At 37.3% G+C, this 23,692-nt stretch overlaps 1 protein-coding gene across 4 annotated transcripts in view; it reads right to left on the minus strand.

Annotated features, from left to right (window-relative positions):
* Positions 1-23,692, minus strand: part of LOC583807 (1-phosphatidylinositol 4,5-bisphosphate phosphodiesterase gamma-1) — a 90,172-nt gene that overhangs the window by 3,641 nt on the left and 62,839 nt on the right. For 3 of the 4 annotated variants that reach the window (XM_030975417.1, XM_030975418.1, XM_030975419.1), the window contains exons 16-32: positions 23,407-23,471; positions 22,395-22,508; positions 20,094-20,275; positions 14,788-14,991; positions 11,459-11,581; positions 10,808-10,985; positions 9,667-9,741; positions 8,297-8,400; positions 7,702-7,856; positions 5,353-5,507; positions 4,800-4,896; positions 4,014-4,229; positions 3,237-3,385; positions 2,267-2,384; positions 1,814-1,972; positions 1,182-1,270; positions 303-511 (exon numbers count right to left, since the gene is read on the minus strand). In XM_030975417.1, the coding sequence (XP_030831277.1) occupies positions 303-511; positions 1,182-1,270; positions 1,814-1,972; positions 2,267-2,384; positions 3,237-3,385; positions 4,014-4,229; positions 4,800-4,896; positions 5,353-5,507; positions 7,702-7,856; positions 8,297-8,400; positions 9,667-9,741; positions 10,808-10,985; positions 11,459-11,581; positions 14,788-14,991; positions 20,094-20,275; positions 22,395-22,508; positions 23,407-23,471 (2,392 nt within the window). Of the gene's footprint in view, positions 1-302; positions 512-1,181; positions 1,271-1,813; positions 1,973-2,266; positions 2,385-3,236; positions 3,386-4,013; positions 4,230-4,799; positions 4,897-5,352; positions 5,508-7,701; positions 7,857-8,296; positions 8,401-9,666; positions 9,742-10,807; positions 10,986-11,458; positions 11,582-14,787; positions 14,992-15,708; positions 15,910-20,093; positions 20,276-22,394; positions 22,509-23,406; positions 23,472-23,692 lie in introns of all 4 variants that reach the window. The other variant, XM_030975420.1, reaches the window with a different exon arrangement.

The following is a 23,692-nucleotide window of genomic DNA, read 5'->3' on the forward strand; positions in this document are numbered from 1 at the left end:
AAGCCTCTTAAAGGATGTATTGGAAGGAAGAGTGGAAGGAAGTAGACCTAGAGGGAGACCCAGAATCAACTGGGAAGAGAATGTCAAGAACTGGAGTGGACTAAAACTGCAAGAGTGCACCAGAATGGCAGAAGATAGAGTGAAATAGAGAGATGTTGCAATCAACCTCCAAACCGGGAGAAGATACTTAGATAGATAGAATATTTAAGTCCAACTTAGAGTTCAGTTTGACTTCAAATCTTTGTGAAACACCCCCCTGGACTACTAGTATCCAGACTGAATGGAGCCAGCATTGTTCTTACTTCCTCTGCTCCTGGAGATGGAAGAGGGCTTCTTGACATTTGTTGAGCTCTGCCGTCTTCAGGCGGCAAGCATCTGAATCAGATCCGCCCCCTGCTGCTGCACTGACGTCAATCTCAGGTCTGTCCATGGTGTTAACCACTGCTGTCAGCTCCTGTGTGCGCTCCCTCAACATCTGGATGGATGCGTAGAGGTCGCTGTCATCGCACTCCTGTGGGTGAGAGGTCAAGGGTCAATGGGTCTCATTAGGTTTAATACCTCTCAACACAATAGGGTAATATGCTGGTCCCATCTCTGTGATCTATCATTTTTAGCACTCATACAAAAAGGTAATTTTTAACATTTTGTCACTAAGAACCAATTTATTATCCTAATAAAGACTTTTTGCACAAGGGATGTCCATGCATTTCTTATGAATGTTTTTTTCGCTCATGAAAATGCAACAGTATGAACAACAAAATTTCATCATCACATCAGTAATACGTAAAAGTTGATAAGATTGTTGTACATAAAAAAAGCATATTCATTTAAAAAAAAAAATTCAACCTCAGTTATGTATCGAAACTCAAGATTGAGGAATTTTTAAAATTCAATGTAAATATAATATCTATAACTAAACAGATTTAAAGACGTATATGGCGATTCACTAGTGTGATACCTCGGTCACCCCCCCCCCCCCCAACAAACTCCACACCGACTACAAACTGGTAATTTCTAGTTTGGTTTGTTGTGAGTCTGGTGTGAGTGTCAGTGTGAGTCTCGGTGTAAGTCTGGTGTGAGTCTGGGTGGGAATCTTAATGTAAGTCTGGTGTGAGTCTCGGTGTGAGTCTGGTGTGAGTCTGGGTGGGAGTCTCGGTGTGAGTCTCGGTGTGAGTACCTACCCCAATGACTCTCCTCTCCACATGAACCAAGAGAGTGGCTAGCTCCAGCTCTTCAGAGTTACCATTCTTCAGCTGAACAGAGCGATATCCTAAGCAACAACAAAAAACACCACCAAATGAATCTTCCATCTTGCTATCTTTGTTCCATTTCTTGTGAAAATGTTCTCACTTTGTTACATGCATGTCAAATAGATGGAATAAAGGTTAAAGTGCTCTGGTTGCTACGGGGGGAAAAGGGTATGCTGCTGAATCCATAGAGAGAGAAAAAATGCATTATAAACTGATTTATGGTGTCAGCAAATGTGACAACAAGCTCTACACCCAACCACATCATGATAAACATTATAAACAGTATTTCCTCACACCTAAACAGGGTTTTTAAGAGTTCCATAAAACATCATCCCTTGGATGTTCATGTAGGTCTCAAGTATTATAGAGCCACATTTTCATTTTTTTTGTAAAGGGTATGTGGATAACTATTTAAGACGTTTAGAAATACAACATTTGCCTAAACGTATTGTACCTAGAGGCATTCAAGATATACGTAAAGAAGAAGTGATCTCTTTTTAAAGTTGTCATATCAACAAGTTTCCAGTTGTTGATATTTTGCAAGTAGCATCCTAGTAGCTTACCTGTTCTGATAGCTTTGAGAGGGTAGGTTGCCTGGCCCAGAAAGTTTGGTTCACCAAAGACATCTTCATCCTGGATGACAAACCTTAGCATAGCCAGATCTGGGTTGGTCACATCAAACTCACACACCTCATTGAAGACTGGGTTGAAACCATTATCCGCTGGAAAAGAACAAACAGTCAAATTCAAATACCCCCATCATAACTAATCCGTTTGTAATAAACATGACCATATTTTTTGCCCAGATGGAAGGGGTTATTTCATTATTTTGCAAAAAAACTGAAAATTGTCATATGTGTCCATTTACTCACTATGAATGTGCCCACATGCCATACGGTTCATTGTGAACCAACCCTATATGTACCCTAAAGGGGCATTTGGGCAAATTTCAGAAAATTTGGAGAAATCATGAATGTTTGGCCATAGACATAAGTCTAAAAGGGATATGACATTACCTTTGGTGCTGGTCTTGTATTTGTTCCCACTGTCGTAGTCTGATCCAAGAATCTCCACCTCAACAAATGGACTGGCTATACCACGTCCTGTCTTCTGTAGATGACGAGCTGCTATGATCTTTACAAAAATTGGGGGGGGGGGAACAAAAATTGTGTTTTGAGGCTTATTTCATATGAAAAAGACATTTGATTATGGTAAATAGTCTGTCTTCTCTTCAACGTCGATGTCGAGCTTCTCTGATCCACAAAACAAACAATATTTTTCAGTCTAATTATGATTATACTTCAAGGTATACTAGCTGGATCTTTGTGTTGCCAATTTAAAGACTTTAACAAAAATGAACATTGTATTTGACCAACCCCATTCTTAAAGGCATCGTTTAACAATGTTAATTCTGAGATGCATGGTCCTATGTGTTATCAGTGTCTGTGATATGGTGTAATATTGAAACCCTAAAAAAAATGCGCTTCAAAGCGATCATGAAGTGCCTCAAAAAAGTAAAAATCTATGAGTGACCGGTTTTACCATACTCATTTTCCCCAATAACCTGTAGTGTTATAAAAAACGTTAGGAAAACAAATTTTTAAATTTCGATTTTCAATCATAAATATCTTCAAGTTGATAATCATATAGGCGATCGGCTTGTCAAAGTCATGGGGTTCCCGACTGTCCTTAAGGTTTATAATTATCATTGCAGCATGAGCTAAATCCAGGATTTTGTTTCAGAATCTGAGACAAATGAAATGGACTGTAGGTGATTTTAAGTCCATATGCCAGGTAATTTTAGATGCAAGACAATTAACCGGGCTGGCATAGGATCAACTTTGACATACATTTGTTTGTCAACGTAATCAAAGTTCAAATATGCACACTGCTTTCATTACACAGAGACATTTTCAGCTACATGTTGCCAATTTGAAGATTCTCATTACTTTAAAAATTAAAAGAGAAGCTAAGGAAGACACTTACTGTGATGGTCAGATGGATGGGATCAACATCGACTAGCGTTCGTTTGTCGAAGGAATCAAAGTTCTTGTCAAACATGCACTCAGGTTTGAGTACATAGCCACACCTGCCGTTGAGTTGAAACATGCCCTCATTCACCTGCATGTGACGATCTGGTTACCAAGAAAAGAAAATTGGACAAAATGGAATTATCCATCAGTCACGATATTATATTGGAACCTCATTATAAATAAACCTTCAGATTAATGATATGGCCATGATACAAGGAAACTTGTTCTATCTGGGCAAAACATCAACAGAAGACAAGAAACCAGCAACATTACCTGTTTATTACAAGTTTTATATGTTTATAACAGTATTCTTATATATGTTCAGTCACAAAGTAACAAAGACTACTTGATCAATACATCATGTGCCAATCAAAATATATGGTTTAAAAAATATTTAACAAATAATAACCCCATTCTACAATTTGATTTAGAGTCTCAAGATCTCAAGATCCTGTGATCAAACATTATTTGATAAAAAACAAAAAATAAAACAAGGAGGGAGGAAATAAGCATGAAAAATAATGCAAAAGAGAAAAGACAGAAACAAAACAACAACCAGGGGGGGGGGGGGGGGGCGTTTCACAAAACTTGTCATCAGTGACAAATGACAATCTTTGTTATAAGCTACTGAAATCCTTGCTTCTGATTGGTTATCAGCAGATTTGTCACTGATTGGTGTCATTTTTCATTGGAAAAGGGCTTTGTGAAATGGGTCCCAGGACCATCATACCTGGTGTCTGGTAGTTGAGGGAAACCATCTGACAGCCGCAAAACCAGATTGGGATGGGGTCATAGTTGGACGAGTCAATACGTTGACCTTTGGGGTACGTCCTGCTGACCTGTTTCCTGTTGTAGTCCAGGAGGACCTTTGATTTGCCGGCGCACATGTAACGCTCTACTTTGGTTTCAGGAAAGGACGACATCTCAAAGTATTTGCCTGGAATTCCTGGGTATCAAAGAAGGAGAGCAACATAGAAAGTTTAGAAGGGTCAATGCTACGAAATGCATCTAAGATTTGCATAATATCATTCTGCTCTGCTTTGTTTTGCAAGTATTTCATAAAAAAATAAGTATTTAGATAAACTCATGTAGTATCTAAAATGAGAGTATTAGCAGATCTCTGAAAGTGGGATTTAATTTTTTAAGTATTAAATTGAAGGAAGAGAGAGTGAGAGAGAAAGACAGAGACAGTGAGAGAGACAGAGAGAGAGAGAGAGATAGCATTAGAGAGAGACAGGCAGAGACACCTAAAGAGGGAATAGAGACTGTTAATTAATCTGGAGAGAAAAAGAGATGGGGGAATTATGTAATTGATAGAAGGAAAAGTGAAAGAGAGAGATAAATAAAATAATGCATTCAAAAAAGGATAAAGAGAGGTGATCACTAAAAATATGGACATGTGGTCAAATGAGAGGACAGAGAGGGGTCATAACAAGAAAGAGAAAGAGAGGAGGAGAGGAGGAGACAGACAGAGAGACAGAGAGAGAGGAGGAGAAAGAAAGAGACATTTGCTTACTCTCTTCTGAGAAAGGAACTGATCTGCAGTAGACGATGAGCCTGGAGAATTCCCTTGCGATGCGAAGCCTACGCTCATGAATTGCGCTTTCTTTGCTCTGTGGGAAGAAATTAAGAAATACATATTGAAAATACTGTTTAAAAAAAATCACCACTTTCAAGGTGTCCGTTTTTCTTAAATGATTGGTATGCTGTTCCTAATGTGAAACACTACTCTGAAACATTTGAAAAACCTTTTGTGGTTTGGGGTATTTTTTCCATAAATCGATCTGATTACACAAGGTGGTTCGCAAACAAAAACTAAACATGTTAAGTGTTAACTTTGAAGAAGAATTTGTGGTTATAAAAGTCCAAAGCCCAAAGTCAGTCGCTGCTGGGGTCTGAGCCATATTTTGGATCATTTCAAACAAATTTTATAACTAAGATTTTATAATTGATTATGGTTGAGAATGAATTTTAAATTGTCTCCGATTTCAAACATTGTATCTTCAAAATCAAAACCTGTTGCTGTATCATGTTAGAAGCAGCCCTTCAGTCTGGACCTCCCTACTCACCCTAACTTTTGCTTGGACTGAAGCTTCCTGTATGCACTTCATCCAATTCTCTAGCTCTCCTAGATCGCTGGCTGCTACATCCATGGCATTGCGCTGCCCCGGTGAGATTATTCTAAAGACGAAATGCTGTCTTGATCTCACTCCGAGCATCATTTCTGACAGGACGACAATAACAACAAGATGAATAATATCATGCCTCCGCCTAAATGTATATTCATTGATCAATTACCCTGTGATCTTTAACATCAGACTTCAAGGACCCAACTGCTTTTCATTTCATTATTTTAGTGCTTTTACATACTTGATCTTAATTTGGTCCAAATCGATTGAATTTTTTTGTCAAATTAATTAGTTTTTTAGTAAGATATTATCTTTGATTTTTGTTCACCTTTGAACTCTAACACTCAAAATCTCAGACAAATTTCGTCCAAGTTTGGCTTAAATTGCTTCCATGCTTTTAAACTTATCACAGTAACGAGACATTACTAGTTCATACATTTTATGAATTTTAAATACTTTTATGGTCCTGTGACATTTGACCTTTGACATCATCATCATGTGCACCATCACCATTATCATCACCACCACAAACATCATCATCATTACTTGCACAATGACCACCATCCCCATTGTCACTATTATTATCATCATAATCACCACAATCATCATCTTCTGAACCATTATCAGCGGCACCATGATGAACAATATCTTCACTACCGCCACAATAATGAATACCACCACCATAATTATCATCTTAATCCTCAACTTCATCCTAACTATCATCATCACCATTCTCATGATGAAGATAACCATCACCTTCACTATGATGATCATGAGAGCAACCACAATCACTATCATCACAATCCACTTCAGCCTCTCCTTCATCACATTCATCTATTAGTCCTGTATCAAACAATCCTTATAAAGGCATTGTTAAACAATGTTAAATCTGAGATGCATGGCCCTACATGTTATCAGTGTCTGTCATATGATGTAACATTGAAGCCTCAAAAAAATTGCACTTCAAAATGATCATGAAGTGCCTCAAAAAAGTAAATATCTTTGAGTGACCAGTTTCACCATACTCATTTTCCCCAATAACCTGTAGTGTTATAAAAACCGTTAGGATAACAAATTTTTAAATTTCGATTTCCAACCATACATACATGTATCTTGTTAATCAGACAAGCGAACGGCTTGTAAGAGTCATGGGGTTCCTGACTGACCTAAAGGTAGGGTGTCTGATCGCGCACCCAATGTTGTGTGCTAAAACCCTTCCCATAGAGATTGTACGCTTCCCTATGTGGTCTACGTGCATTGCGCGACCATCCAAAATTGGTCAATGATTTTATGAAAAAATTTGAAATTCAAACCTTTATAACAAATGATCCTGAAGGTGAAACTCAATAAATGAGGTGTCATATGAAAGAGCAGGTTTTTCTCCATATTCCCCATCGGGGCCACCCCCAGAATTCTAAAAATATCTTGGTCAAAACAGCGATTGAAATGTTGTTTGCATCCTAGCTCCAAAATTTGCCACTTTCCTGAGCTGCCGCCCCGCGGCTTAAGCAGGGCTAGACGTAAGGATAATATCCAGATGCTTTTTTTTTTCGCTAGCCCCAAGGGATCATTTGTTATAACAGTTTGAAAATACCCTTCCCACATTTTTGGAATCAGCTAATTAGGGAGGCGTGAGCTCCGCTCAGTCCAAACCATGGTTACATCGCGTAACATGTGCGCTTATAGTGAATGAAAGTATGGGTGGCCGTTCCCGCCATAGAACCCGGAAGTGAATACACGTTATAGTCAATGGCAATATCGCGGAGACATCTCCGCGATATTGCCTTTGACTATAACGTGCATTCACTTCCGGGTTTTTTGTGCGACGAACGCCAACCATACTAGTCAATGGCACATGTCGCGGAGACAGCGTAGCTCAAGCTGCAAGTCGCGGATTGGCTTAGCAGCATGCGTACGATATGCATACACTTGCATATCGCGCGATACAGCTGTTTGGCTAAATTTAGCAAAACAACATCACTCTGCGTGGACGTCTTTTTCGTCGATTTTGACCAAAATGATATGAATATACCAGCGTTTTGGAGGGGCTGTTACTTTTGATAGAAACATCGGTGAGACTTGAAATTTGAAATGTATTATTCTGATATCATTTTTTATTCAAATATCAAACAAAAATGGTGAAAAACGATCCCAAATTGAAAATTGAAAAATCGTTCAGACACCCTACTAAAGGTTTATAATTATCATTGCAGTATAAGCTAAATCCAGGATTTTGTTTCAGAATCTGAGGCAAAGTTACCTAATCCCTTTAAATCAATCTTCACTTACCAACACTGCATCCAGTGATATCAACAGCACCTTTCTGCAGGTTCCCTAGCAGGGTCGCATTCTGTCCCTGATCGTTGTTTGCAGGGGTCGTGACCTCCTCAACATAATTTGAAGGAAACCACATGTTCTTCTTCCCCCCATAGTCTCCTTTCCACCTGTAAATAGTCATAATGGGCAGCAAAATAGGTGATTATCTGCATTTTCAATACAAAGATCTATCTTTTCCTTGCGAGAAACAGAATCCACAATCCTTACTCTACATCCAGAAATTGTACCTTAATACTCTCCCTTATAATAATATATTCTGCTTTTATATAGCGCTTAATACATCGATGATGTCTCTAAGCGCTTTACAGATATATTATTACCCCAGTTATTTCATTGCAAAAGTGGGTATATAGGAGAATAGGATTTAAAAAAAAACATCTTGAATACATCCAAAAAGAAACAAATATAAAGTAAATCTGCATGATACATTAACAATATTGCCACATTAGACTTTAGAAACCCTTGTTTTATCATTTTATATTATTATTAAACCACCACTGTATTTCCCTCTTATGGAATAATAGAAGAGTATGTATATGAGTCTCACCATCCATGGTCTTGCTTATCTACATTGGTAATGATAGCATGCTTGCAGAAGGACAGTTCATCCTCTCGCTGGGCCTTGTAGTCGTATAATGCTTTCACAGTCACCTGCAGTAGACAGGTCATTCATTAAATCAAGAACAATAAGAAACAAGAGGGGGTGATCAGAAATGGGGAGGCTTTGAGGGTAATTTGAAGGATGTGTATCTATCACTAGGAGAAACTTTAAAGCCTGTCGGCATTAGTTTGGCAATGAGGGATTAGACCTCCCTGCATGGTCACTGACAGGTGGTTATCTCATCAAATCAGCTCTCAATTAACATAAGAAAAAGGGGACCATGGGGGACCAATGGTCACTGATTAGGCATTGTTTGCTGTATGGAGGGCGCAAGTAGCTATAAGTAGTGCAGTGGGGCTTTAAGAAAGTAAAGTCACAACCTATTTGTGTTTATTGTGGATGTATAGCACCTTCTACCAGGCTTGAGAACTGTGAGGATTGTTGGAGGGATCATTTGCTCTTGCTACAAGACACTCCTTAAATGGAAAGGCAAAACTAAATATAGTAAAGAAATTAGACAAATGGACGTTGTTTAAAAATATTGTCAGAACTCTACTAACAACTTTAATCATAAGAAATTACACGTAATACAAAAATAAATGCAAAGTTAGGTCATGACTTAAAGATGAAGTTGAGTTCTGGTCATGCGATTGGATTGTGAAAGAAACGGTGTGGAATCGACCAGAAAAGGTTGATCATCTAGCATATAAGAATTTGTGTGTATTGCAAGGTTCTGGAATCATCAAAATGATAAGAAATTTGGCCAAGTCTTAGTAAAGTTACAAACACTGTACACAGAAAGATGTATATGGGACAACACGAACATGTGCCGTAAAAATCCTACCCCCGAGTTTTACGATGTTACATGACATATTTAGAATATGAAGGCATTTGAAGAGCCATGCTTTTCAGGAAACATGTCTTATCTGATGTTCTTCCACACTTGCATAATAAGAATGATAGAATGATAACGCTCACAAATTAATTTTCACCTCTTCCCAGAACTCAACCTTCTCTTTAATACCTCACTGAAACCTGTGGTTGAATTTGCTACATGGCTACACGTTTCACTCGCAACCCAATCCGAAAAAATTTGCACAGACAACAAATTTGCATATATATTCATAGCATTCCCCCCCCAAAAAAAATAAAAAATAAAAATAAAAAATCCAAAGTCCAAAAAAAATAATCAAAAATCAAATAAAAATCAAAACTCATAAAAGAAAAGCAACTTTCACAAAATTCAACCGGCTTGTAGTACAATAATATTATAATGCAGTTCTTCATCTGACAATATTTAGAAAGTGGTTAGATACCTTTGGTACAAACTGGTTGGGATCCATGTAGATTCCTCCACTGCCGTAGATAGGATCATCTTCTGGATCCAAATCCTGAGAAAGGAGAGATTCAAAGCAGACAACAACAACAAAAGGACAATTAGAACTCGCTGACCATGATGCAGACGGTGAATTCATTATGTGTATAATTTGAGGTCACTGGCGTCGTAGTAAAGAAATTAATATTTGCAACCATTAAGAACTTGAAAGAAGAAGGTGGGCATATCCTTGCAATAGGGACTTTTAGATTCGCACGAAGACAATGTGGATTGCTACGATCGACGTCCTTTTAATACACTGCCTTGAATGGACGTCACACGTATCAGTCCACGCAAATCTAAAAGTCCCTAATGAGAATGGATGTACAACACTCATTCATACTGCACAAGCGATGTGTATATATTTGGTATGAAATATGACATTTATCCATATATTTCATCCATATATTTCATCAAGAAATTAAATCTCTTGATGTGACCATTAACTAATGGTTCTTCCAAAAATTCATTAATTTGATGAGATATATGAGACAAATGGGAAGAATCTTATGTTGACAGTCCCATACAACGTTAGATGAAGTTGCTATCAAAGGTACAGCTTTAGTTACATTCTTTTGCATAAAATAAAAATGATAACATAACATATAGCTGGACCAGTATATGCTTGATACATATGCTCTTAATGTCTGAAAAGTTTTCATACAAGCTTGCATGACCTTGCAAACACCAATCATTATATCTTTACATATCAGCAACAAAATTTATACTAGAAAGATCATGGCTTAAAATTGAATGTCACTAGAAGGTGACATTAAACCGCTTTGGGGATAAAGGGGACCGCACAGACAGATATCTGAGTAAATTCCAAACATTTTGGATACATTGTTCTAACTACTAAATAATAAGGAGTAATTCCAAGGTATTTTTCAACAAGCACACAATTTTGGAATAGATAATTAGCTAATATTTCTAATTATTATTTATTTTCCATTTTCCATTTATTTATTCATTTATTTATTTAGATTCATTTATTTATATCTATTTATTATTATTATTTATTTTTTTTTAATCTTTTTTTTTTTTTTTTTTGGGGGGGGGGGGGGGATTCACTTTGAACTTACCCCTCCTACTCTATCTACCACCTCTTGGTTGACGGGAGCCTTTAACTTCATCTTCCTATAGAGGGGGTACTTGTGATAATAGCTGCAGAGCTCCGCCAGGCTCTCAAACTGGGCGCTGCCGATCGTAAAGAGTCGACCTTCCTGCTTGATACGACAATGCTTGATCTTGCCATCAGCTCTGAGGGTTAAAGGTCAAAGAAGATAAGGTTAGGGTACAAATACTGAGGATGGAATTTAATACAATTTTATTTAACCCACAGCAAGTAAGAGTACAGTATTTTTCTAAATTAATGAGTTTTTCCAGCTAAAATTGGCAATTTTCCACTCCATCTTAATTTGAAAAATAAAAGTGTTCATTACCTGAACCAGATTGAAATAAAATTGCAGAGTTCAGCCAAAAAATTGCCAATTAGGATGCAAAAATAGTGATTTTATATTTGACAGTGTGTTGCTAATTTAGAGACTATGATGAATAGCTACAAATAATTTTTCGGTATCATTTCTATACAACCCTCTCAAATTAAATTTCTTCTATCTTATCCTTCATTTTCAATTCTCTTTCTACCGGGTATTCATACTTTCATCTTTCTACGAAGAGGAATATTACACTTTTAGAGGCAACAGACACATAAAAGAAATCCCAATTGTTACCTGAATGAGATGGCGAAGGCATCACTTTCTCTCTCGCTCTTCCTGACGAGGAAAGCACCATCCTGACGGACTCTCTTCAACATGTCCTCCGCCTCGTGTCTGCTCAGTTGACTATGGAACCATCTGTTACCATTCAAACATGTAATCATATGTTAGTTCACCGTTCAGTTAAAAAATGCAAGGGAATCTCAGCCCAAAGAAATAATTTTAGTTATTCTGAGAGATTTAATCTATTATTGTCCATTAATCTACAAGATTTACCACCAAAGTGTATGAGAGAAGTATACAGGGATGCCAGTTAGAATTGATCAGAGGGCCTGAAAATCACCTAGAATGAGCTAGTTTGTACACAAGCCTAAACTATGGTATGAAAATAACTCGCCAAGGCCTGAATTCAGGCTATTGCCTGAAAACTGGCATCCCTGAGTATAAAGCAATATATACTTGGCATAATGTATAGTATCTCAGCACAACATCACCATTTTCTGGATTATGTGACGTACTATGCAAAGTTGTTTATCAAGTAAATGTATTCAAATTTATGAACGTTTCCTTCCCACATGTGTGGTGATGAAGTATTTCTTTCACCTGCTATTATTTTTTGCACTACAATTTTCAAAGTTGTTGCTCTTCTGGTGTGAAGGTTTCACTTTATTGAAATAGATTTGTCAACTGCTACATTTGAGTATTTTCAAATAAATGAGTTACAATCGTTCCCGTTATTTTTATTTTTATATTTTTACCTTCCCGGCTATGATTTTCCCCCATTGATAAGTGAAATCCTTTTATACATACCGGTATATATTTACCAAATAATGGATTTACTTTTGTAAAATGACTGAAAACATAACATTATTTGCAGATAGAAAATTTCTATTGCAAAAAAAATCCAGTTGCTTTTCTAGACTCCTACCCCATATCCCAACATGTAAATATTCATATACTTATAACTAAATAATACATTAGCAGTAGGTATTCAGTGTTTTTCATAAGTTTTCAATTTTGATTAGAAACTGTAATATACATTTCAAGATATACAAATCCACAAGCATGCAATACAGTGATACTAAGGTACTCTAACATGGCACACATATATTATCATGCACATGCTACAATCATGCAATGTTACAAGCAGGCAAATTAATTCATACACCACCTTGTCAACAATATACACCTTGGTTCTGCCTGTGACATTTACAAGTGCTTTAAAGGATCAAGAGTGAACTAAATTTCAAATGCACTTCCAAATATTCATGACTTGTCAATAAATAGGAAAGAATTAGAAAGAATTAGAAAATGATTATATGTTCGATTAAATGTTCGAAATAAGAGAGTTAGGAGATGAGCGAATGTTAGTGTAGGGCTGGATATTGTACTCCAAGTTAACCTTTGATTTCCTAAAAGTTTTAAGTTCAATGGTTACTTTAATTAGCCTCTTTAATTTCTTTAGACTCTGTGTCCATATTCACCACCAAGTATGTTCTTCTTTTCATGTTCACATGCCCCACATGCCACAGGCACTTACTTCCTGTGTTCACTCTAACATCCTTTTACATGAAACCCCTCCCCCTCCTCTTCTGTCACCTGACCACTCTTCCGCCATAACAGTTCACATGACACTCTCTCTTTTGGTTGGCCCACTTTCTTTGAATATTTAGTCACATGACGGACTTCCTTTTGAATACTGATGAGGATTTTATTGTTATATACTAGTTGTTAAGTTGATACATATGCATGCATGTTGGAAAGAGCAGAGAATAAACTTTGAGATTCTGAGCAGAAGGGTATTCTGAACCAAAGCTACCAAACAGTAAACATTGCCTTGTCGCTTCCTCCTTTCTGTTGTGGAAAAGAACCCATGTGGGCTCACACAAAACTGAGCCCCACATCCCATATTAGTATCAGATGAATGTAATGTGGTGGTACATGTTAGACAAATTGATCTCAAGAAGAAAATTGACTAGATAAAGTGTTTTTATACAAGCAATCTTTTCAAAATGTTTTTAACTACGATGGAAACTGTAATTACTTTGTCATCTTTTCTCAAATCCAATGAATAATCCATCAATGAAAAATAGCACCCCTGCCAGGGCACAAATTGTGTATTTTACCCTAAGGGAACTGTAAGATGTATCAAAAGAACTAAAGAAAGAGTGAAAAGTGAAAGTAAGTGAGTATTAATAAAAGTGCAGTATAGTGAGTATTAATAAAAGGCAATGGTTAGGAAAGAGAAGTTGGTCTTAAAAGTACATGTATTAAAACAACCTCAATTAAAGGTAATACAAAGTTTGGGGAATTTTTGAAAATTGGGTGGATAGTGATTCTTTACAATTTTGATATATTTGAATGCCCCTGTGGATGTATTATAAGCACTACAAAATTTAGCCCCTAAAACACTTCTGCTTTCGAGGAAAATTGAATGTAAAAATTGAATGGTGCTCCAGGTAAATTTTGATGAATTTCAAATAGCGCCTACGGCCGTACAGTGGTAGCTGCGACCATGGAAATCTCAGAGTATGTAGTTGTGATATATAATTTCCAAACGAGAATAGCTAATCGGTCGATTTTAGTCAAACAACATTTAAAATTTATTATTTACAATGTCATAACTTTAGACTCGAATTCAACCGCAACAACAATCACTGAATATTGTAGGATCGCATATGCTTCCAATATATTCATTTGAACCAAATTCATGACCCCATACCAAAACTTTGTATTACCTTTAAGCAGCTTTAGGAAATATTCACAAAACTGTATAAAAGAAAGTACATCTGTAGAGGTAAAATCACATCCCATCACAGCCAGCATAGCTCAGACCCACTTACATAAATATGGAAATAAGAAATGACACAGGCTCTACTCAGTTTGTGGAGATTATGTGCCTCCCCTCCCCGACTGTTTGTATGTATGTATGTATGTCTCTGCCTGTCTGTCTATCCGTAGTGTCTTTCTACCTCCATCTCTTTCTTTCTTCTTTACTTACCCTTCTTCCTCCACAGATCAAAGCAGTGAATTAAGCTTGCCAGATATTCAACCTCCTTTTTAAAATCTCTTTCTCTCTGGATTCACCATGATATATGCAAACCACATGCATCAATCTGAGATCAGATTTGGGTTAATACAATGTGTGTTGATAAAAGAACCGACTTTCAAAGATATCGCACAAAGAATACTGACATCTCCAAAAATGTCTTCGCTCAAACCATTTTCTAAATACTCCATTAACAGTTCAATTTACACTTAATTGAAACCCTACCATCGCCGGTTGCATGTTACCCCAGAAAGGTGCACATTCCTCTGAAGACATTGCAAAGGCATAAACTTACTCTGCATTCTCGTGGCCATACAGCTGGGGCACCGTTTCCTTTAACTTCACCGTGATGCCGTTCCCGCCCTTGATCGAGCGTTCACGGTAGACGTTTACGAGGGTATAGAGGTTCGGGAACGGAAGGTTTTCGACCAGGTAATAGCAAGTTTTGCCGTGGACGGACTTGGAGCGAATACGGCAGTGATTGACGCGATTGTTAGCCCTGTGGGTTAATAGGGTGCGATTAGAGATTACACGAGGGGGAGGGAGGGGGGGGGGGTGGGGTTAACAAATAGATTAGGTTAAGCTTAATCCTCATGAGACAAGTGCTTGGAGAATTCATCTGGAGAAATATGTGTTATATAAGGGTGGTGCGATGTGGTTAAGTTTGAGTGGCTTGTTAGCTGAAGACATGATGGGTTTGGACCTAGAACTTTCCACTCCATTCATGTTTGCAAGAAACATCTTACCTTGTCTCTCTCTCTCTCTCTCACTCTCTCTCTCTCTCTCTCTCTCTCTACCTACCTACTTGGTTAGTGCATGTGTATTAGATATATCAATGAACAGCAAATATGAGAGGAAAGCATTGATGTTATAATGTAGCTGATAAAAAGGGATGCATGAAACAAAAGAAGTAGAGTTGGTACTACATGTACATTAGTAAGTAAGCGAATGCAGAATGTAAAGCTCTACATGTATCATGCATCTACAATACTAAGCAGAGGAGAAAACACTAAGAGGGACATAACAGACAAACACAAAACACAATACCCCCAATGAGCCACACTCAACGGGCTCAGTAGAGCAAGCATATATAATATCATGCAGTGCTTCCAATCACTACCTCTGATAACCTTGGTGACCGTCTCTTCGAGGGAAGTGAAGGGGGGGGGGGGGGGTCACTGCGAGGTCATTGGACAACGACCTCATTCTGACTTACTCTTTGTTCTCGTGGCTTGGGGGTTGAGGAACCGGTTCTGTTAGCCTGACCTCCAGGTCACGGCTGCGTAGGGGCACCGCCCGGTAGTGGTTGATGAGAGTGTAGAGACTGTCAAACGGCATGTTCTCCACCAGGAAGTACTTGGATTGACCTCGGTCAAGCTTGGACTTGATGCGACAGTGGTTGACCTTTCCCATGGCCCTACCAAAGGTCAAGGCGTGTTTTTGAAAGGTTGCATTTGGGTCAGGGTTGAATATTGGGGTAAGAATTTAAAAGGAAGAATTGATTGCCAATTTTTTTCCCCCAAAAAAGTAACCAAATATCCACCACCATAGATTGCAGAGAAGGGGGCATATCATTTTTTTTTAAAGTAATTTCAAGGTCAGTAGAGTTTTACGTACATTTATACGTAATTTGGGGGAAGTCGTTTTGTATTCAATGATTTTTTACAATTGCATCAGTTGTTGAATCAATATTTTTCATATTGTGTTCAAAATAATCATTTCAACATAAAATGAAGAGGTCATTGAAAAAACATGTGATGGGATTGGATGAAACATTGGAGTGAGGGCACATGAATATTCAGTAGCAGTTGGTTTTATGTTTGTTCACATTCAACATTGTCAATGTTTTAGTGATGCATTGTTTGTTTGGCCAATGAATTATGCATTGATCAGCATGGGAATTGGAATGGGATTCAGGAGTGCCAAAATGTTGGTTTTCAAATGTTCATTGATTACCATGAAATGGATGTTTTAAGATCGGTATGCAAAAAGATTTGATTTAGACAATTTGATAGTGGGCAGAAGGAATTGGAAATGAATTGGATAAAAGTAATGAAATGGAAAGGAAACAAAAAAGAAAACATGAAAATACTGAATGAAGATATGGAAAGAGGTATCAACTTCAAAGCTACATGTATAGCTACAATGAAACATATATTATCCTCCCATGAACATTATCACTTTGTTTCAACAAGAATGAAATAGAGGCTTACATCTACCTTCATAAATCTAGCATTCTGTTACTATAGGAAACATGTTACATCTATATCTTTTCTGATGCGCTAGTGAAGGTTAATTTACCAGTGAAACATTCTTTTGTTTAACACATGATATTCATATCGGGCTATTTTATCAGTCTAAGTTACAATGCTTTCTTTTCCCCAACAAGTATATTCTGAGTGGCTCGACAGAAAGACGACTTTTTGGATATCTTTAAAATTAAAAAAATGTACATGCTGGTACTTGATTCAGATGAAATAAAAGTTAGCCCAAAATAGAATTTTGCCAGGCTGATGAAATTACACTGATACTGTACCTGCATACAGAATATTCACAGCATTTCTAAAATCTCATGAAACATACTGTAGTGTCACATAAAACTTACCAATGGATGTCCATATTAGATTAAACTGCATTATTTGTATATGAATGTATGAATGTATGAATGTATGAATGTGCAAGAATACAATGAGACATGCATTGATGCAATAGTGTGTGTTATTAGCAATGTAGTTGCATGCATTATCCTTATTTGTTCAGGATTGCAAATCATTTTAGCAGATAACAGCAACAATTATTTCTCAGCTCATAATTAATTTCTTTTACATCGGTGTGTCATATTTGAAATGACCAAACTGAAAACTAGTAACTTATGCATTTCTAAACCATATATTACTATATTATAATATTGTCAGATCGTTGTTTTTGCATGTAAATTGTACCTTATTGTGAGCATCATTTGCCCCCCCCCCCCTCCCCCCCCAAAAAAAAAAACTAGATGGAATTCGACTGCGCGCAGTCGAAATGATGCCTCCGTCATAGAGCAATTTTACAAACCAAAACAGAAGAAATTTTTCAAATTCAAGTTCAATTGTAATCCATTAACAGGTTCTCAGAATATCGTGATTACAAGCAATTTCTCATATACATATATGACCCTTTGATCTTTGACCTCATGACCCAAGAATCTACTCAGTTCATTGGCTCTGCAAGATACATACATGATCTAAGTTTGGCAGAAATCCATCAATCTGTTCTAATGATAATGCGATCAAAAGCTAGTTTTGCATACATAATGAGCCGTATGACCTTTGACCTTGACCTCATGACCCCAAAATCTAATCAGTTCATCGGCTTTGCAAGTAACATACATGATCTAAGTTTGGCAGGAATCCATCAATCGTATCTTGAGATAACGCGATCACAAGCTGTTTTTGCATACATAATGAGCCCTGTGACCTTTGACCTCGTGACCCCAAAATCTAATCAGTTCATCGGCTCTGCAAGATACATACATGACCAAAGTTTGGCAGGAATCCATCAATCGGTTCTTGAGATAACGCCATCACTAGCTGTTTTTGCATACATAATGAGCCCTGTGACCTTTGACCTTTAAAGGGATCCGGTAACTTTGTCTCAGATTCTGAAACAAAATTCTGGATTTAGCTCATGGTGCAATGATAATTACAAACCTTTAGGCCAGTCAGGAACCCCGTGACTTTTACAAGCCGATCACCTGTCTGATTATCAAGATATTTATGATTGAAATTACAAATTTTGAAAACCGTTCGCCTGACGGTTTCCATAACATTACAGTCTATTGGGGAAAACGAGTATGGTAAAACCGGTCACTCAAAGATTTTTACTTTTTTGAGGCACTTCTTGATCATTTTGAAGCGCAATTTGTTTAGGGCTTCAATATTACACCATATCACATACACTGATATCACGTAGGGCCGTGTATCTCAGATTTAACATTGTTAAACGATCCCTTTAACCTCGTGACCCCAAAATCTAATCAGTTCATCGGCTCTGCAAGATACATACATGACCAAAGTTTGGCAGGAATCCATCAATGGGTTCTTCAGATAACGCGATCACGAGCTGTTTTTGCATACATAATGAGCCCTGTGACCTTTGACCTTTGACCTCGTGACCCCAAAATCTAATCAGTTCATCGGCTCTGCAAGATACATACATGACCAAAGTTTGGCAGGAATCCATCAATTGGTTCTTCAGATAACGCGATCACGAGAACGGGACGTACGGACGGACGGACGTACGGACGGACGGACGTACGGACGTACGGACGTATGGACGTACGGACGGACGGACAACCCGAAAACATAATGCCTCCGGCTACTTCGTAACGGAGGCATAAAAATACAATTCTAGTGAGTCTGAAGGAGAAATCGTTTTTAAAAATGCATCATTGCATCAAAAAAATAAAATGAAATAGCAACTACAATTCTAACTTTGTTGGAAATGCAATGTTATGATTTATTCATTTTGAGCTCACTCTTCTATTCTAAAATCACAAAATAGCATCTATTTTGTACAAAATATTTTTAGATAAAGAAATTATGACGAGATAATGCAGCAAAGAGCGTTTTTAAATTTGATGAAAAAGAGTTGCTGATATCTTTGCTAAAATTTAAAATCGGGGAGAGGGGTCAGGGGATTGTAGAGAGTATGCATCTGAAAGCAAATAAACCCACCACCACTACATGTACTTCAGAAATAATGACTTAATGATAGTGGGGGAACTTTTGAGCAAGAAAATTAGACCATGTAAACTGAATAATAATTGAAATCATCATAGGATACACTGCATATTTTAACTTGCAAATTCTTTCTGTAATGATATTTTAAAAAAGAAGGAATTCATTCAAATAATCCACTCCAATCAGAACTTTCCATGGATGTACGCAATTGTTCTTGTAATAGTTAAATCCTCATGTGCAGAGCTGAATAATTGCAAGCTGAACTGTGTTACAAGCACTACATGTAAATGATATGAAAATATACTTCCACCCTGCACAGAGCATCCATATTACAACCCCCCCCCCCCTCCCCCATAGCAATGTTTGACCAAAGGAGTGGTCAACATCCCCATATTTACTTGCACAACATAAAAATTATAAATCAAGTTGCTATGTAACAACTGTGCAAAAAGTAAGTCAACAAACTGCCCAAATTTACTCTCCATTGACTGCAGGACATGATCCTATTTTGTGTTTTTGAAAGCATTTTGGCAGGTATAGACAATAATTCCCCCCCCCCCCCCCCCCCCCCCCCCCGTTCAAAAACAGCTTTTGAAATACTATCACAGTGCCCATTGATTTTTATATGACTCTTATGAAATCAGTATATCAGAGAAACAATTTATTTTCCCTCTACAAATAAATCAATGCAAATGATCCTGTTTCTCAAAACATAAATAAAGTTATTCCTGGATCTTAAAAAGATTCCATCATTTCCAAAAAGCTGAAGAGCAATAAATCTTGCAACATGTTTATATTAATTTTGGGGGGACCCTGCAAATTATTCCTGAACCAACCCCAAAAAGGAGAAAAAAATCATAAGAATTTGAAGCTGTACCAGAAAGAGAGGGAGTAGTCTCCTTTGAACGTCTCGCTTTCACGAACGAGGAAAGTGCCATCGCCTTGCTGATAACGTGTGAGGAGTTCTTCCGCGACCATGCGAGGTAGCTGGTCGGCGTTCGTGTTCAGTTTTCCGTGAAACCAGGGCTCCGAGTAATGAAGCTCTTCGTTGGGCGTGACCTTTAGTGTGCGATTGTTGTTGATGATTTGTAAGCAAAGGTTAAAAGAAAAAGTGCACAGGAAAAATATGATAATTGAAATCAACAGTAAGCGCAATGCTGTGGTTTGAAAGCTTTACTAAAAGTAATCGGATTGTTTGTCTTTTTCCCTTATAGCATGGTTTTTTGCACAGCTTCTCAATCATCTATAGTCAGTCTGTGTAGCCTACGGGAGCCGGGTGGCTACTATATCAAGCCTATGGTAATGAATGAATTCAGATGTCAGTGGGTTAAATACCTATAGTCCCAATGAAAACATATGAAAGCAATCATTAAAGGTGCTGATCAAAAATAAATCAAACAGGTTAAATCTGGTCAATTATGCAATGGTGATCTGTTGAATAATGTTAGATATAAAGTAAATAGTGTTGAACGTATGAAACTCTAGATGCTTTCTTAAACTTGAATGACAATGGAGCAACAGAATCTATGGGCAATTCATCACAGCTTGCTCACAATGGACTATTCCTACATATATGTATTTATCTATTTAAGTTTATAGAGATGTACACGTACATAAAAAAACTCTATTGTGCCATTTCTCTGCCCCCCCCCTCCTGCCTTAGGTTGTTCCAAAGATATTCATAGTAATTGTTTTTGAAAATTTCTTGAAAGTCCTCACACTGTATACATAACACAAATCAGTTGTAGACCTGGGCACTGTCGTACAAAGAGTTGCGATCGATTTTCGGATTGATTGCAAGTTCTCTTATGAGCTTCTATCTTGTTACTGGATATCAAGCTGCCCTTGACTCCCCACCTGAAAGATTGAATATACCTACTGAGATTCCCCTTAGATTCCCCACTCCACCATCACTCACACACATGGAATGCAAACTATTTTTTTAAAAGGTCAAATGCACTTGAATTATGAATAAGCATGCATAATCTATAAATCATTGAAAGCATCACGCAATCTTATTTAACAAGAGCAGAAGCTTTTTGTTTAAACAGTGCCGGGAGTTAACATTTCCCACAGACTGTGCGTGATGTACCAGAATGAAATGCTAAAACTTGTTGGCAAGCGGTCGCTCTCCCGCACAATAAAAGTGCCGTCTTCCCCGTTGTACTGCTTTAGGAGCTCTTCAGCAATGGACGTGCCACTTCGTTCTGGAGTACTGAGATCTCCGAAAAACCAATTTTCATTGTAGTGCAGTTCACATTCGGCTTTGGATGGCTAAGAATGGGTAATTTGTGGTAAAAAATGTACAATTCTTATTCCTGCCACGTTAATCCTGGCAGATTTGTTACATCTTTGCTTTTTATACCAAATGAATTTCTCAGCTAGTGTTTATCCTTCTTGATAGGTCGATTTGAAATCACCATAACATACATTATGAATTGATATTGGTTCTTATTGGTTCGATTGTCGTTGGTTATGATTATCATTTGAATTTACAGGTGATATACCTGAACTTCTAAGGATGTAAGGTATTTAAACTAGAGATGAACTATCATGACTAGAATACAGTAAAGAGTATTCAAACTAGAGATGAACTATCATGACTAGAATACAGTAAAGAGTATTCAAACTAGAGATGAACTATCATGACTAGAATACACTTTCTTTTTCTTCCCTGTCCCCACCATTCACATCATATCATGCAAATAGTAATAGTTTAAGAGTACATATTTCTTCTCAAATGTAGTAATGGACGATCAATTCTAAACCCAAATAATTGTTTGTATTATAGTATGTGTAGTCCATATAATTTGTAACACAACCCAACGCAAGATATATTATATACATGTGTGTTGTTGATTGTTGTGACATTTTTTCTTTTCCGTTGTATAGTGCTGTAAATATTGTATGACATGCCATGAGTCCAGAATGGGACCATGGTCCTAAAATATATATGTATGATGAGTTCTTTTGAAATAAAAACTTGGCAAAACAGCAACATTTAGAGCCGTTTGCAAAACCTTCATCCTGTTTTTAAATAGTTTGATTCGTACTACTATTGGTGCATTCTTTTCAATTCCATTTCCTTCATATATCCTGTACATCCTCCCCAATGTCCTACATCTTCTTCTTCACAATGAACTCTGTGATGCCACCATCATCTACAATGAATACATACCGGTTCTATGGAGCTAGCATCATCATCATCGTCTTGGTTAGCCTGCGTGTTAGTCTCCTCAGAGTAGTACAGCTTGGTGTCAGTCAGCACAAAGTAATGAGGAGCCCATTCTTGCTGCAATAGAAAAAGGAGAAGGAGGAGAATAGATCAGTTCACGGTTTAGTAGCACATGTCCCAAATGACCCCCAATATCCACAGATCTTCAAACCATGAAGAGGTCCCACTTTGTACATTTTGAAATAATCACTCCTACAGCAATGGAGGTACTACATAAATAGCCTATATTTCCCCTTTTCAAAGAATACTTCCACCTGTGTATCATGGAGTGCACTGTGTATAAATGAATAATGATTACATAACTTTCATCATCCAGTATTTTATCTCCGTGTATTTCACAATTTGGTCTGCAATGACTTTTATCTGCTCATGCTCAGACTGCAACTATGAACTGGCTTATTATATGTCTCATATGTAAATGATACATGCATACCGACCAACCTTCCGCAGCAAACATTAGGAATCTCTCAAAGGCAAAAATAGGAACAGTCTATTTTGTATACTTTTCTCACAGAATATTTCAGAAAAAGAGAAGAATCTAGGGTTCAAAACAATAGCCTGAAGGCCCAAAAATAGAAATCATTCCTCCACAATAGGAATAGCTGGCAGCTATGTTCATGTGTGTAAAAATGTCACACCTCCTGACTGTTGACTACAGTGGACAACAAAGGTTTTAAAATCTAGAAATTTGCTATAGCTGCATGTATGCAAAGCATACACAACCTGATAACCAATCAGGCCATTTATTATATATGTATTCTCATATACTGCATCAAAGATTTGCAGTTGGTTAAATAATGAAATACTAAAGGAGAGAGGTGGAAAATTGTTTGAGATGACTGCAGCAATGAAAACACCAATTTGAGAAAGATAATAGTTCAAATCATGACTGCAGTGTAGAGCAAAATGTAAAATTTACTCTTGACTTTCTACTGGAACAGACTTAAATACTTACATCTAGTGGATCTTCAAGAAGGAGAATGCCATTTTTGGTTGAATTTCTCAAGTCAAAGTCTAGACCTACAATGAAATAAAAGTCAAAACATTGCTATAAATGAACTTGTTCATGCGAAAAAAGTAGACTGTATCTTTTAAAACAAATAAATTTCCTAGTATGAAATCAGAACAGATTCAGACTCTTCATGCATATTTCCTTCATGTATCAAATGAATATAAAATCAATGGAGGAAGGAAGGAAGAGCAATTGTTTAAAAGCATAAGGCTTGTGATGGATTCACCAT

The sequence above is a fragment of the Strongylocentrotus purpuratus genome, unplaced genomic scaffold (genome assembly GCF_000002235.5).
Source record: "Strongylocentrotus purpuratus isolate Spur 01 unplaced genomic scaffold, Spur_5.0 spur5_scaffold_8, whole genome shotgun sequence".
NCBI lineage: Eukaryota > Metazoa > Echinodermata > Echinoidea > Camarodonta > Strongylocentrotidae > Strongylocentrotus > Strongylocentrotus purpuratus.